This window comes from Salvelinus sp. IW2-2015, linkage group LG15 (assembly GCF_002910315.2).
Source record: "Salvelinus sp. IW2-2015 linkage group LG15, ASM291031v2, whole genome shotgun sequence".
Classification (NCBI taxonomy): domain Eukaryota; kingdom Metazoa; phylum Chordata; class Actinopteri; order Salmoniformes; family Salmonidae; genus Salvelinus; species Salvelinus sp. IW2-2015.
Genome location: NC_036855.1, coordinates 24,831,549 through 24,848,259, shown reverse-complemented (window position 1 = coordinate 24,848,259; position 16,711 = coordinate 24,831,549). Strand labels below are relative to the sequence as shown.

General features: G+C 41.5%; 1 protein-coding gene across 3 annotated transcripts in view; it reads left to right on the top strand.

Moving 5' to 3' along the window:
• Positions 1-16,711, top strand: part of LOC111974334 (RNA-binding protein EWS) — a 17,955-nt gene continuing 1,244 nt past the window's right edge. The window contains exons 1-15 of one of the 3 annotated variants that reach the window (XM_024002064.2): positions 1-16; positions 6,596-6,632; positions 6,771-6,822; positions 7,014-7,146; positions 7,351-7,365; positions 7,874-8,069; positions 8,288-8,547; positions 8,709-8,874; positions 11,971-12,008; positions 12,621-12,653; positions 12,900-13,015; positions 13,757-13,886; positions 14,084-14,203; positions 15,734-15,866; positions 15,971-16,056. In XM_024002064.2, coding sequence (XP_023857832.1) covers positions 1-16; positions 6,596-6,632; positions 6,771-6,822; positions 7,014-7,146; positions 7,351-7,365; positions 7,874-8,069; positions 8,288-8,547; positions 8,709-8,874; positions 11,971-12,008; positions 12,621-12,653; positions 12,900-13,015; positions 13,757-13,886; positions 14,084-14,203; positions 15,734-15,866; positions 15,971-16,056 — 1,531 coding nt within the window. Of the gene's footprint in view, positions 17-6,595; positions 6,633-6,770; positions 6,823-7,013; positions 7,147-7,350; positions 7,366-7,873; positions 8,070-8,284; positions 8,548-8,708; positions 8,875-11,970; positions 12,009-12,620; positions 12,654-12,899; positions 13,016-13,756; positions 13,887-14,083; positions 14,204-15,733; positions 15,867-15,970; positions 16,057-16,711 lie in introns of all 3 variants that reach the window. The other 2 variants (XM_070447051.1, XM_070447052.1) reach the window with 2 other exon arrangements.

Sequence of the window (16,711 nt, the reverse complement as noted above, 5' to 3'; positions counted from 1 at the left end):
ATGGCGTCAGCACCTGGTGGGTTTCGTTCTCGGTCTATTTTATTGTGTCATTTTGCATGAATCCTTTAGATATTATTGACCATGTAAAGAAATGTACATATTTATCAATAGTTACATCAAATGTATGTGTTTTAATCTAATATGTACGTCTAATGCGAACGTTTAAATATGTACAGTAGCCGGTAGCTAGCGAGCTAGCTAACGCGTTGCGTTTGCCAACGTTGGCCTAGCTTACGAAACTCTTCGATTTAAATCATGGAGTTGAGTTTAATCGGCCAGCCGGAGAATGGTGAATGAACGAGTTTACTTCGTTAGTTGACGTTGGCTAATGTAGAATCTAGGGCAGTAGGCCCCATCTAGCCATGATGCCGGGGCGAGGGACACAAACTCTGACCACACACGTGCATCTGCCGAATTTGAATTCAAGGACCGACATGACTCTTATGATGCTCTTAAGGTCAGCCATTTTGGTCAGGAACTTAGTCAACCATTGTTTCTCAGACCWGTGATTGTGTAAAATCATGTATTTTAAGAATGTAATGTTATCTRCACTGTATCTTTGTTAGCTAACGTCAGTTAGCCAGTTTTAGATGAATTAATTCATATATGTTTCAAATGAACTGCCAACATTCTATTCAAACGATGCAGTCGCTCCACACGCTGTCTGAAATCAGTTGATAGGACCATAGAAATAAGGCTGGTAATTGTGATGCAATTTCCAAAATAATTTGGAATGTCCTATCGACTGGATTGCCTTGGTAACGTAGAATGTAAATTCAAATGATGCTAACAGATGTGGCTCATGCAATGGAATTTATTTTTGTATTGTCAGATGGAGTTGACTTATAAAATCGCAGCACCGATTGAAGGGTACACTTCCTGATTTTACTTCCTGGCATGCGCCATTGATAACTACTAATGTTAGCGCTCTTAGAATTTAAAAAAAAACTTTTGCAACCAAGACTTAAAAAGAACTGATGTTTGCACAAGATGGAGGGAAAGTTGGTGCATAACTGAGTTAACAAAAATGTATGCTTAATCCAGTGTAAATTAATGTTAGAATGTATAATACAAGAGACTAAATTCAGAAATTCTACAGTCATGTCTTAAGTGTAAAAGTAATAATGACTCAATAATCCACGCTGTCTGGGAATGCTATGAAGTTGTGGGCGGGGCTAGAAAGTTGGCTGTCAGAAGTATTATAATGTAGACTTTTAATCTGCCTGTCTGCATATTTCAAGACATGGCATATGGGTAGAGYGTCTGCTAAATGACTTAAATGTAAATGTTGTAGTGAGGTAGCCAATGGGCTGGATGATTATTTTCTCATCACCCATCTTGAAAAATTCGTGTGTTAACAAAAACAAACTTAGAAGTCAATCAATCTGCCATCATTGACACAATGAAAAAATCTAGTTATTTATTATTGAAATAGCATAGGCATCCAAGGAAAAACAAATTGGTACAATTTAAGACCAAGTAGCAAACAATAATGCAGGCACTAAGAATGGTTGTGAGCATGTGGGTCTGGGCAGATGAGATGTAGTCATTGTTTGTTTGTATCTGGAGCACAGGAGGTTGGTGGCACCTTAATTGACTTGAGTATAATGGTGTCAAACACATGGTTTCCAGGTGTTTGATGCCATTCCATTTCTTCCATTTAGGCCATTATGAGCCATTGTCCCCTCAGCAGCCTCCTGTGATCTGGAGTGTAAAGAAAATATTATATATATAAACTACTGATGCACCTATATGACATTTTTGACCGATATCCAATATTTTCCTTGCCAAAAAACGTTAACTGATATTTAMATTTTTTGCGGCCTTTTAATCATTCTAGTACAGTTAAATAGTTAACACACACGCATGGATGCAGCGGTCTAATGCACTGYATCTCAGTGCAAGAGGCGTCACTACAGTCCCTGGTTCAAATCCAGGCTGTATCACATCCGGCCGTGATTGGGAGTCCCATAGGGCGGCGCACATTTGGCCCAGTGTCGCTCGGGCCGTCWTTGTAAATAAGAATTTGTTCTTAACTGACTTGCCTAGTTAAATAAAGGTTACATATACACACACTGACCAAAAATATATTTTGTTGGTATTTACGTATGTCCCCATTACCAGTAAAACATAATCAAAACCTATTTCTTTCACTTACTTGCTGTGCTGTTTCGTTGTTCATTTGTTCAGTTTCATTCTCAACCAGGATTTCTATGGAACGCCGTTTCGGTCTTTACGTGTCATTAAAAGATACACGCCAAATAACACTATTTGACGTGTCGTCTAAGCTTGTTGACCAATCAGGACCTGAATATGACTGCACGTCAAATAATAATTTAACGCATTCATACATTTTTTGCACAATTACACATTGATTATGCTATCACTCGTATTTCATATGTCACAACGATTCATCGGTACGTATGCTATGATGCTGGTAAAGTTGTGCTGGTCATAAAAAAAGCTGGCTAGCTCATGGGCGAAAACAATGTAGTTCTTCCCCAAAAACATAGCAAAACAGTAGCTATAGTTAGCTAGCTAACTCTATATCTATGTGTCATCTAAAATAACCCTAATTTATAAGACAGTTCTTATTTGATTAATGGTGGTCGGACCTACCTAGTCACAATAGTGAACTTTGGGTTATCTTGGCTTTAATGGATTTCGAAGTGCAATACATCAAAATAAAGCTTAACTCTTTGTTAACATCTCTGGGATATGTCCCACCTAACCAACAGCCASTGAAATTGCAGGGCGCCAAATTCAAAACAACAGAAGTCTCATAATTAAAATTCCTCAAACATACAAGTATTATACACCATTTTAAAGATAAACTTCTCGTTAATCCAGCCAAAGTGTCTGATTTCATAAAGGATTTACGGCGAAAGCACACCTTGCGATTTATGTTAGCTCAGTACATAGCCACAGAAAAACACAGCCATTTTTCCAGCCAAAGAGAGGAGTAACAAAAAGCAGAAATAGAGTTAAAATTATTCACTAACCTCTGATCTTCATCAGATGACACTCATAGGACTTAATGTTACACAATACATGTATGTTTTGTTCGGTAAAGTTCATATTTATATCCAAAAATCTGAGTTTAGGCGGGACGCTACTGTCTCTCTTGGCCAAAAGCCAGAGAAAATGCAGTGTGCCAAATTCAAATAAAATACTATAAAAATCTAACTTTCATTAAATCACACGTGAAAGATACCAAATTAAAGCTACACATGTTGTGAATCCAGCCAACATGTCTGATTTCAAATTTGCTTTTYGGCGAAAGCACACCAAACGATTATGTTAGGTCAGTACATAGCCACAGAAAAACACAGCCATTTCCCCAGCAAAAGATAGGAGTCACAAAAAGCAGAAATAGAGATAAAATTAATCACTAACCTTTGATGWTCATCAGATGACACTCATAGGACATCATGTTACACAATACATGTATGTGTTGTTTGATAATTAGCATATTTATATCCACAAATCTCGGTTAAATTGGCGCCATGTTCAGAAATGCCTCCAAAATATCCGGAGAAATTGCAGAGAGCCACGTCAAATAACAGAAATACTCATCATAAACTTTGATGAAAGATACATGTTTTACATAGAATTAAAGATACACTTGTTCTTAATGCAACTGCTGTGTCAGATTAAAAAAAAAAAAAATTACGGAAAAAGCACACCATGCGAGACGGCGCTCAGATATAACAACATTTCTCCGCCATGTTGGAGTCAACAGAAATACGAAATTACATCATAAATATTCCCCTACCTTTGATGATCTTCATCAGAATGCACTCCCAGGAATCCTAGTTCCACAATAAATCGCTGTTTTGTTCGATAATGTCCATTACTTATCTCCAAGTAGCTAGCACGTTTAGTGCACATGTCCAAATGCTCGCGCAGATGCAGGCGAACTCTATATATTACAGGTCGAATAAACTGGTCAAACTAAGTAGAGAATCAATCTTCCGGATGTTATCATATATATCCAATAACGTTCCAACCGGAGAATTCCTTCGTGTTTATAGAAGTAATGGAACGCAAGGCGATATYGTGTGGAATGCGCGTGACCAGGAACTGGCAATCTGCCAGACCACTGACTCATTCCCCTCTCATCCGGCCCCACAAAACAGTATAAGCTTCATTCAACGTTCTACAGACTGTTGACATCTAGTGGAAGGCGTAGGAAGCGCAAACATATCCATATCTTACTGGGGATTGAATAGGCGATGAGTTGAACATCGACCAGTCTCAGAATTCTCACTTCCTGTTTGGATTTTGTCTCAGGTTTTTGCCTGCCATATGAGTTTTGTTATACTCACAGACATCATTCAAACCGTTTTAGAAACTTCAGAGTGTTTTCTATCAAATATTAATAATACTATGCATATATTAGCATCTGGGACAGAGTAGGGGGCAGTTCAATTTGGGCATGCTATTCATCCAAAAGTGAAAATCCTGCCCCCTATCACAAAGAAGTTAATCCAGCCGCCATGTCAGATTTCAAAAAGGCTTTACGGCGAAAGCAAACCATGTGATTATCTGAGGACAGCGCCCAGTACACAAACGCAAAACAAATCATTTTCAACCAGGGAGGTGCGACATGAAAGTCAGAAATAGCGATATAATATATGCCTTTCCTTTGAAGATCTTCTTCTGTTGGCACTCCAAAATGTCCCAGTTACATTACAAATGATACTTTTGTTTGATAATGTCCTTCTTTATATCCATAAAAACTCAGTTTAGCTGGCGCACTTCAGTCAATAATCCACTCGGTTTCCCTCCTTCAAAATGCATACAAAATGAATCCCAAACGTTGCCAATAAACTTATCCAAACAAGTCAATCAACGTTTATAATCCAACAATAGGTACCCTAATACGCAAATAAACGATACAATTTAAGACGGAGAATCGTTATTTTCTTTATCGGAGAAAAATACCAAAGAACGCGCTCTCATTCACGCGCTTGGAAACACTACAGCCAAAATGGGAGCCACCTAGAAAAACTACAATTTCTGGCTCATTATTCCAAAAACCAGCCTGAAACTCTTTCTAAAGACTGTTGACATCTAGTGGAAGCCCTAGGAACTGCAACCGGGCACGATTTCGCCCTATTATAAAAGTGCCAGCCATTGAAATCAGTGGTAGGATGAAATCTTTTTTGTCGGGGATGGTTTGTCCTCTGAGTTTCTCCTGCCATTTCAGTTCTGTTATACTCACAGACATTATTTCAACAGTTTTCGAAACTTCAGAGTGTTTCCTATCCAAATCTACCAATTATATGCATATCCTAGCTTCTGCGCCTGAATAGCAGGCAGTTTACTTTGAGCACGCTTTTCATCCGGACGTCAAAATACCGCCCCTATCAAATAAGTTAAGGAAAGAAATTCCWAAAATTAACTTAAGAAGGCACCTGTTAATTGAAATACATTCCAGGTGACTACCTCATGAAGCTGATTGAAAGAATGCCAAGAGTGTGCAACACTGTCATCAAGGCAAAGTGGGGCTATTTGAAGAATCTGAAATATATTTAGATTTCCATATGTGTTCATTGTTTTGATGTCTTCACTATTATTCTGCAATGTAGAAAGTCATTTTTTATGAAGAAAAATCCTTGAATGTGTAGGTGTCTTTTGACTGTAAAAAATTACTACTAGCGACGCTGGTCCCTTGAATTGCAAAGGGTTATGGAATATTGCAACCCTGTTGTCTTAACCTTGTAATCTTCATCCTAAACGTTAGCTAGCAGGCAGTTGTCTTTTTTCTGGCTTTAGCTTAAAATGCTATTTTTTTCCCACCAACCTTATGATCTGCTTCAGACCGCTTGCCTTTTACCTAGGCAGCGTTAGCTATAATGCTTGAGCTGGTCCCGTGGTTGATTCAGAGTGGTAGAACCTCTGCATTATTGTGACACCGTTGTCTTCATTTTTCCATCTTCAACCTAGACATGGGTCTAGGTCAAAATACAGGTTAAGACGGCATTGTTACAAATCTGGAATCAGCACCATTGCTAACCAGCATAGCTGGTCCCACTGTTGCAAAGAGTTATGGGATATTAGTATGCCGTTGTTTGAACCTTTCATCTGCTGCTGTTTTCTCCCCATTCTGGGACTTTGAGGGTTCATGATATAGCTCCTCTAGTAATTTAATAGGATCTCTGTTTGTGCTAGTGTATGCCTCTCCGTACAGCCTTGCTAATCTAGACACATTTTTGTTTCTTTGTTAGCCAATTTGTGTAGCTAGTTTAAATAAAGGTAGCTAGCTAGCCAACTACCGTAACGTTAGTTATGCAAGCAAAGGCGTGATGGCCCCCACAACATAACGGCAAACAACTATCACTAGTCAGTCCTTGCTAGAGTTGAATAGCAGGAATGCTTTGTCTCTTTTCAAGGACTGTTGAACTTGAAAGATTTTCCCATTGTGTGGCCTGGCCTGGTTGGCACTGCCGAAGGTCTACACAAGATTATTGCCCAGTGAACATGAGTAGTTTCTTCTCATGAGTCCAAAGTGGATTTTGATACTGTACTAGCCTGTAGGACTGTTGTTGATTGTTAGACTAGTCATTTCTTTTGTCATTTTCTTTTACAGATTACAGTTCCTACAACCAGGCCGGTGCCCAGCAGGGGTAAGTTTTTCTACATGCAGGTTGTGTGCTACTAAGATAAGTGTTCGAATGAATCCAGAGGAATGGGTGTTTGTTATTTGGTGCAATTAATTATGATCTACAGAAACGAGATGAATGATTGATCTTGTGTCCCTGCAGGTATGGCTCTTATGCTGCTCAGCCCTCACAGGGCTATGGACAATCTGCCCAGGTGAGTTTTATATTTAGACAAGGCCATTTATGAATTACACAAACTGGAATGATGGTCAGAGACCCACAATACTGCCATGATCTCATTCCATGTTTGCATACAGTTTGAACTGAAGCACAGGACAGCTTGCCATCTTTCCCACGGTACTTGTCATTACCTATCGGTCTATAAAATAATATTTTGTATTTCAGCAGGGTTATAGCCAGCAAGGATATGGGTCCTATGCCCAGCCTGCTGCAGCTGAGACCGGATACTCACAGGCAGCACCCTCTGCTGGCGGCTATGCGCAGCAGTATGGTTCCTCCTATGGGCAACCAGCACCAGGTCAGTTTCAAACTGATCAAATGATTGGCCAAAAGTAATTTTGGTGGAAGGGAATGAGAATTGTTCATCATGCCTCTAACCATTGACCACATGTAATGTCAATCCTGTATTTATATTACTGCAAATGTGCTTTGAGGACCAGTTTCAACCCGAGTCACCATTTTTGAACTGTGAACCTTTTCTCCTCTTGCTTTCATGTTACAGCTGGGAATAAAACAGGTTCGACACAGATTACTTTTCATGCATCTCTATCCATTTCATGCCACTTAGGCTAAGTCTATACAAAGTGTTCAATGGCTGGCTGGATAGATCCATGTAATATATTTCGCATCATGTGTAGTAGACTATAGTATTGTGAGTAGACTAGTTGAACCCTGGAGAAGATGGATTTCTTTGACACTATTTATTCCTCCTGCATCATGACTGTAAAATACATCTTACTAATACAAGACAATAGACCCTTCAGAATGGTATTCATCTACCGATATCTAACACTAATTCTAACACACTTTTAATAACACAACGGTATTCTTCTGTGCCATTTAATATTCTTCATCAGTGCTGCTCTCTGTCAGGTTGTAGAAGTCCACAGTGGTTATAGTGTGATCCAAATAGAACAGATTGCTTCATTCATTTGGGCAGTTCTGGACTAAAATTCTAACCGGGTTGTACCTGGAATGATCTATCTACACCTTCTTCAATTAAACCATTTCCTGTTTGACCACAGCTGGGTACCCTGCTGCCCAGCCCAGTGCCCATGGCTACTCCCAGCCTGCCGCGGGCTATGGAGCCAGTGGATATGAGAGTGCTCCTGCTGCTGCTCCCGCTGCCTCTCAGCCCTCCTATGGCTCCCAGCCAGGCTATGCAGCCCAGTCTGCCTACGCTGGCTACAGCCAGCAGGCTGCTTCCACTGCACCTCAGAGGTAGGCTAACTAGTCTCACATTAGGACCAGGGTGTAATGGAGGTAGTGATGCAGTGAATGTTACACTATATTTTGTTGATGTTTCTTGATTTTAGTTTGTACACAGTGGAAGACAAGTTGCAGCTGTCAACCCATAAGAAACATATAGTTGTGTAGCACTCTTTATGACCCATTCAATCCCTGCCCGTCCCTAACCACTTGAGTTATAATGCCAGCAGCCAGCCAGCTGGCTACAGCCAGAGCAGCTACTCCCAACCAGGGGGATATGCCGCGCAGCAGAGTGGGTACCAGGCCCAGCAGGGAAGCTATGGGCAGCAGCAGAGTGGGTACCAGCAGCAGCAGCCCCCGCCTCAGCAGCAACAGGCCCCTGCTGCGGCCTACCCTCCTCAGGCCTCAGGTTCCTACGGGCAGCCTGCAGGCAGCCAGTATGGACAACAAAGTGGGCCTCAAAGTGGTTACAACCAGTCAAGCCATTACAGTAAGACTAGTGGTCTCCCCTGTTATTTTAACACACACACACACACACACACACACACAAGCATTGCAATAGGCCTACCTGCTAGTTATTGTCTTAGTCATGTTGATGTTCATTATTTTTCACACAAGGGCATTTCCGCTAATCCTCATGTTATTCTGTAGATAACTATGGACAGGAGGGCAGAGGCAGCTCTGGCTACTCTGGCTCTGACCCTGCTAGGTTCCCAGGGGCAGGGGAGAGCCGTGGGCCACCCAGGGATGGCTATGACAGGGGCGGCATGATGCACGGTGGCAGGGGACGTGGGGGCATGGGCCGTGGAGGCATGGGGTAAGTCACTCTCCTTTTTGCTCAACATAACTCCCATCCATTCTTGCAGGTGCTGCGGCCAGGCTGAGCAGGGCTGAGTTTGAAGTTCCCCTTAAACATTAATTGGGTCGAGTTCTAACCCTACAAAGGTAAAATAGACATATATTTTATTAGTGGGTAAAGTCACTGTTTACCTTGTGTAGGATCAAATATCTAATGCCTACAAAAAGTATCATGAAGGGACTGTCCATTTGTGGGTACTAACTCTTAGCCCTGCCATACAGTGGCCAAAGGTAAGAAGGAATATGATTTCATGAATCAAAGAGCTGGAACTGACATTTGTGAACAGAAAGCTGGAGTTGTAAACTATTCAATCAGATATCCCTTTTTGCTGTACCACAGCTTTACAGGTGTATATAATCTATAGCATTGATTATGGTCCATCTATTTACAAGGCTTCAGGGTTACTGCTGCAGGTTTCAATGATTTGGCGGGCACACGGCACCTTTTTAAATGATTGCTGTGAGGTTAAATACATTTTAAGATGGTATAAAAACGTACCTATTTAATCCAACTCTGATTTTCTTTTTAAAAAGCTGACCCAGAAGGTATTTGGGAGAATGCACTATGGAAGTTCAGTTGCTAACTGATTTACCTCAAATTTTGGCTTGTGTTGACATATAACAGTATTTCATATTAATCGATTACTTACATCTTGAAACCACAAAATGCTTAGCTTTAAGTTAACAAACCTTTGCAATACAAGACAAGCTTTTTCTCATTGTTGTTTGGAGGTGTGCCCCTTTCTGTCCAATTAGCTAATTTTAGACAATATTTCGGGGGCCCTTTTTGGCTCACGACCCCCAGGGGCAGATCTTCTAAAATAACTTACGTTTGTTTAATAAGCAAGACACATTGATTGCCTATACCAAGGAGTTTAATTGCATACTAAGTTGAGGGTAATGCACATTTGGGATTTGGAGTTTTTCCCTGGAAAAGCGATAAAGTACATTTCTACGGGATACATCCATGCAGAACTAAAGTTATCCCCCTTGTAGGTTATTGGTACTGAACTGGCAACCTGGAGCCTTACATGTATTGTTCAAGCTTTCTGGGCATTATGATGGCACCTATGTTTTCATTGTAGAGTTTGAGGTGAGGTTGATCCCATTGAGTATCAGACAGCTGAAGGTAATATCCCTGGAACAAGAAAAAAAAAAATTGGCGCATGTTCACTAGGTCACACCAGACTCATATGTTCAATTATGTTTTGCTCTAGGCTTATATTATATTAATATTATTCAGTACATGGCTATGTGCTTTCCCTAAAGAGAGGATCAAAGTGAATAATTCCACCTTTGTCTAAGGCACAATCTTTTATTAATTACGTGACACTTGTCACATTTCTTAACCTCAATTGATGATTTTGTCATGTTTTCAAGTTGAAAGTAGGCTTTTTTTCTCTGTTAACATTGCTTAAAGTAGTCAAGAAATGTGGTATGGGCCTCCCGAGTGGTGCAGTGGTCTAAGGCACTGCATCGCAGTGYTAGCTGTGCCACTAGAGATTCTGGGTYMGAGTCCAGGCTCTGTCGCAGCCGGCCGCGACTGGGAGACCCATGGGGCGGCGCACAATTGGCCCAGCGTCGCCCGGGTTAGGGGAGGGTTTGGCCGGCAGGGATGTCCTTGTCTCATCGCGCTCTAGCGACTCCTGTGGCGGGTCGGGCGCATGCATGCTGTCACGGTCACCAGGTGTACGGTGTTTCCTCCGACACATTGGTGCGGCTGGCTTCCGGGTTAAGCGGACATTGTGTCAAGAAGCAGTGCGGCTTGGTTGGGTTGTGTTTCGGAGGACGCACGGCTCTCGACCTTCGCCTCTCCCGAGTCCGTACGGGAGTTGCAGCGATGAGACAAGACTGTAACTACCAATTGGATACCACGAAAAAGGGTAAAGAAAAAAACAATAATTTGGCATTCATATGTAACTCCTGTTTTACTTTTTCATACAGTATAGCTTTTAGGGCAAAATGTTGTGGGTCCGGTTTCCCAGGGTAAGCCTAGTCCTGGACTAAAAAGAATGCACAGAATGCTTTTTAGTCTTAGGACTACGCTTCATCTGTGTCTGGGGAAACCAGCCCCTTATGTGTTTTAGTTTTTAAAATGTGCTTTGGATTACAAATGTTTTGTTTAATCAAATGAACACCTTTTTAACATGCTTTGTCACATTTACGCTACAGGTAACAGTGAGAGCCATGTAAACCCATCTATATTCTATAAAGTACCTGTACTCAATACAGAGCCGGCAGCTTAAACAACCGAAGGGGTTAAACCACAGAGATTTGGGTTCTGCCTTAAATCCAAGAGATGAGGATGGTGCTGTCTAAAGCATGCTGGGAAACTCTTTAAAATGATGATTTTACTATACAAATTGAATTATTACTTTTACCTTGGTGAACATTGTAACATGGTCAAGTTTAAATTCTGTATTTATTAGAATTGTTTAACTTCAATTCATGTTTTTGTAAAATAATGTATATGGATGGTGTGTTTTTGGTTTTAATTTCAAAGGTGACTGTAATCACCTGTTTTTTGTTTAATATTTCAGATGCATTGCATTTGACAACGTCAATCATTTGTTTTAACTCGTATAGCCATTTGCTTCAACTGTAAATTGGACATAATGCACTAGCTTTCCACATATTTAACTGTATCTGTAAGTTATCTCTTGTCAGTATAGTATCTCCAGGCTAGTCATTATTAAACTGCATATGGAATGCATCTAAAAAGGTTTCCTTTGTAACAAATTCCTGGGATTCTGTCCCGTATTTCCCCAAAGGTAGAGATTTAACTCCCCTCAGCTAGCTCCAAAGTAGCCAGTTTCTGCTATCAAATGCTGTCATTAAGAAGCCTTCTAGTAAAGGAATGATGCCATATAGTTGCTGTTAATTCCTTCATTCCCATTAACTGGATTGCATAGACTGTGTAGGCATGTTGGGGGTTGTTAAATGAACTAGTCAGAACTGTTTCCTTCAACCTCCCCAAACGAGCCATGGGGCTCCATGCATGGAAGTGGCTGTTAAAAGGGAAATCGCCTTCATATCTCCATTTATTCCCCCATAGCGTCGCTGGAGACAGAGGTGGCTTCAATAAGCCCGGTGGTAAGTTAACGAGTATTACACTGGCTTGTCCACTCCAGACCTTTACCTACTAGAGCATGTACGCGCTGAGCATTTACCTAAGCCCTTACATTGGTGTGTGCAGCGTTTTTTGGGGGGGTAGCCAAATATATAGGTGGCTATTAGAATGGATGGAAATAGAAGGGTATCCAGTTTAAATGTCTGAGACATCTGTTTGGAAAGGGGTACTTTTTACTCTGGTTTATATCACTCACTGCCTAAGGTAACCTTGAAGAGCAAGGTACTCTTATTTCACAATGACATATTAATGACAAATGACTGCTGCCAAGAAATGTCCGTTTTGAAAAATGGTTTTGCATTTACAATTTCATGGAGCCAAACCCCTGGTATTTTTGGAGGTTAATATTATGTGGTTTCTTAGGACATTTTCTTATGGCACACATTTTTATACAAACGGGTCTGAGGTTTTTATTTACATCATGATCAATATATTTTCAAAAACGTCTGACGCCTGTGTTCTGGAGGACTGTGTCTGTGTTATCACTTCAAATACTCTTCAGCAATTTAGCAGAGGACTTGAGTGACACAAACTGACTGGCTTTTTTTTTCTCCCCCTCGCCTGATGGTAAACAGGACCCATGAACAACGGGGCAGTGCGTAACATGGGTAAGCAGATACTAAATGACCAACACTTATATCATAGATCAGAAGCATTGAAGGATCAATTGCTAACCTTTGAATGTTTATCTCACTGGTTTGTATCTGCCTGAAAGGCTTTGTTGCATTGATCTTGGTCCAGCTTCTTGGCTTAATGGCTTATGCTATGAATCTGAGATGAATAAGGACAGTGTAGTGGAAGTGTAGCTGTAGTGTTTCCTGTACATTTTTTGAATGGTAGTTCTCTCTGTTCAGGGCGCCCTGAGGAGCAGGATGACTCTGAGAACAGCACCATCTACATCACAGGACTCACAGAGAGCGCCACTCTGGAGGAGATGGCTATCTTCTTCAAAGACCCTGGAGCCATCAGGGTGAGGACAGTCTCTCAATCTAAGGACCTCAACTTAGACACACATTAAGTTGTATTTGTCTCTTCCAAAACATGCTTATGTACACTGAAAAAAATATATAAGTGCAACATGCAACAATTTAAAAGATTTTACTGAGTTACAGTTCATATAAGAAAATCTGTCAATTAAAATAAATTCATTAGTCCCTAGTCTATGGATTTCACATGACTGGGAATACAGATATGCATCCAACGTATTGCAGACATTGGAGGCGGCTTATGGTAGAGAAATTAACATTAAATTCTCTGGCAACAGCTATTGGACATTCCTGCAGTCAGCATGCCAATTGCACGCTCCCTCTGTGGCATTGTGTTGTGACACAACTGCACAGTTTAGTGGACTTTTATTGTCCACAGTGCAAGGTGTACCTGTGTAATGATCATGCTGTWTAATCAGCTTCTTGATATGCCACACCTGTCAGGTGGATGGATTATCTTGGAAAAGGGGAAATGATCACTAACGGGGATGTAAAGAAATTTGTACACAAAAGTTCCTGGGACCAACACTTTACATGTTGTGTCTTATATTTTTGTTCAATGTATATATAGCCAGTGTTTTTGTTGTCTTGTTCTCATTTAATTAGATGACTGAAAAGTTAATGAATGCTCTAAAAAAAAAAATCTCAAAAAGAATGGCAACAGCAGATAACTGTTAATGGTGGGATAGGTTGACTTTTGAGTGATGAATTCCACTTTTGTTCAGATGAACCGGAGGTTGGGGAAGCCTGCCATCAACATCTACACAGACAATGATTCAGGGAAGCCCAAGGGAGATGCCACACTGTCCTACGAGGAGCCCTCCTTTGCCAAAGCTGCTGTAGAGTTATTTGATGGTAGGTCATACTGGCCCTTTTTAACCTGCATCAGCCTACTCTGATTCTACCCTTGAACCATCCAAATGAATGCATATCAGGACTTGTGTTGATGTGCACTGAAATGTACTTTAGAATACTAGTAATGACCATTAACTCTTGCCTTTTGCTCTCCATTTCTCTTTATTCTTGTTACATTCTGTTTATGACCTCAACAGGGAAAGAGTACCAAGGCAGGAGACTGAAGGTGTCCATGGCTCGCCGTAAGCCCATGATGGGTGGAATGAGAGGGGGCATGTCCATGAGGGGTGACATGATGGGCCGTGGAGGACCTGGAGGTATAAATGTTTCTTTGAGAATGACACTTGTTCAAAACTGAAAATACACTGAACAGAAATGTAAATGCAACATGCAACGATTTCAAAGATTTTACTGAGGTACAGTTCATATAAGGAAATTGGTCAATTGAAATAAATAAATTAGGCCCTAATGGATTTCACATGACTGGGAATACAGATATGCAGTAATTGATCACAGGTGTCTTTATAAAAAAGGTAGGGGCATGGACCAGAAAACCAGTCAGTATCTGGTGTGACCACCATTTGCCTCATGCAGCGCAACACATCTCCTTCGTATAGAGTTGATCAGGCTGTTGACTGTGGAATGTTGTCCCACTCCTCTTCAATGGCTGTGTGAAGTTGCTGGATATTGGTGGGAACTGGAACACGCTGTCGTACGCGTCGATCCAGAGCGTCCCAAACATGCTCAATGGGTGACATGTCTGGTGAGTATGCAGGCCATGGAAGAACTGGGACATTTTCAGCTTCCAGGAATTGTGTACAGGTCCTTGTGACATGGGGCCGTGCATTATGATGCTGAAACATGAGGTGATGGCGGCGGATGAATGGCATAACAATGGGCCTCAGGATCTCGTCACGGTATGTCTGTGCATTCAAATTGCCATCGATAAAATGCATTTCTGTTCATTGTCCGTAGATTATGCCTGCCCATACTGTAACCCCACCGCCACCATGGGGCACTCTGTTCACAATGTTGACATCAGCAAACCGCTAGTCCACACAACGCCATCTGTAGAATTGAAACCATGATTCATCTGTGAAGAGCACACTTCTCCAGCGTGCCGGTGAGCGCACTGAAGTCGGTTAAGATGCCGAACTGCAGTCAGGTCAAGACCCTGGTGAGGACGATGAGCACGCAGATCAGCATCCCTGAAACGGTTTCTGACCGTTTGTGCAGAAATTCTTCGGTTGTGCAAACCCAAAGGATCATCAGCTGTCCGGGTGGCTGGTCTCCGATGATCCCGCCGATGAAGAAGCCAGATGTGGAAGTCCTTGGCTGAAATGGTTACACGTGGTCTGCACTGCCAAATTCTCCAATGATGTTGGAGGCGGCATATGATAGAGAAATGAACATTCAATTATCTGGTAACAGCTCTGGTGGATATTCCTGCAGTCAGCATGCCAATTGCGCGCTCCCTCAACTTGAGACATCTGTGGCATTTTGTTGTGACACAACTGCACATTTTAGTGGGCTTTTATTTTCCCCAGTGCAAGGTGCACCTGTGTAATGATCATTTTGTTTAATCAGCTTATTGGTAGGACACACCTTTCAGTTAGATGGATTATCTTGGCAACGGAGAAATGCTCACTAACATGGATTCAAACAAATTTTTGGGAAACTTTTTGTGCGTTGGAACATTTTTAGGATATTTTATTTCAACTCATGAAACATGGGACCAGCACTTTACATGTTGCGTTTTTATATTTTTGTTCAGTATATATAGCTGCCCCACATTTGCCATGGCAATATAATGAACTATTGAAACAACCCCTGGTGTGTGTTATCAGGCATGATGGGCCGTGGAGGAGAGCGTGGAGGTTTTGTCCCACGAGGAGGACCACATGGTATGGGCAGAGGTGGGCCAGGTGGCCCAGGTGGCAACATGCAGCAGAGAGCTGGAGACTGGGAGTGCCCCAACCAGTAAGGACCTCTCAAGAAAGAGTTTTCCCTTTCCCATTTTTTTTTTTAATGAACTTTACAGTTAGTGGTTTTTGTGTATATCACTGAATGGTTGTCCTTCTCAGGGGCTGTGGCAACCAGAACTTTTCCTGGAGGATGGAGTGTAACCAGTGCAAAGCTCCCAAACCAGAGGGCTTTGGGCCCCCTTCAGGTACAGCGGTCACTGGCACAGCAGCACTAGGGCCTGGTTCAACTGTAGACAGGAACCATTATAACAATTTGTGTTATTTGAGCAACAAGGGCTGAATTACCTTCCCTGTTTCACATATCTTAATGTTTGCAATGTAACACAGCCAAATCAAACAGGTTTAACACCTAGACTTCAGGGTCCATGCTTAGCGGTTGTACTAAATTGAACAAAAATAAACGCAACATGTAAAGTGTTCTCATGTTTCATGAGCTAAAATAAAAATCCCAGAAATGTTCCATACGTACAAAATGCTTATTTCTCGCAAATGTGTTTATACCTGTTAGTTTGCATTTATCCTTTGCTAAGATAATCCATCCATCTGACAGGTGTGGCATGTCAAGAAGCTGATTAAACAGCATGATCCGGACACAGGTGCACCTTGTGCTGTGGACAATAAAGGGCCACTTTAAAATGCAGTTTTGTCACACAACATAATGCCACAGATGTCTCAAGTTTTGAGGAAGCTTGCAAAATTGGCATGTTGACTGCAGGAATGTCCACCAGAGCTGTTGCTTGAGAATTGAATGTTCATTTCTCTACCATACGCTGCCTCCAACGTCGTTTTAGAGACTTTGACAGTACGTCTAACCGGCCTCAAAACCGCAGACCACGTGTA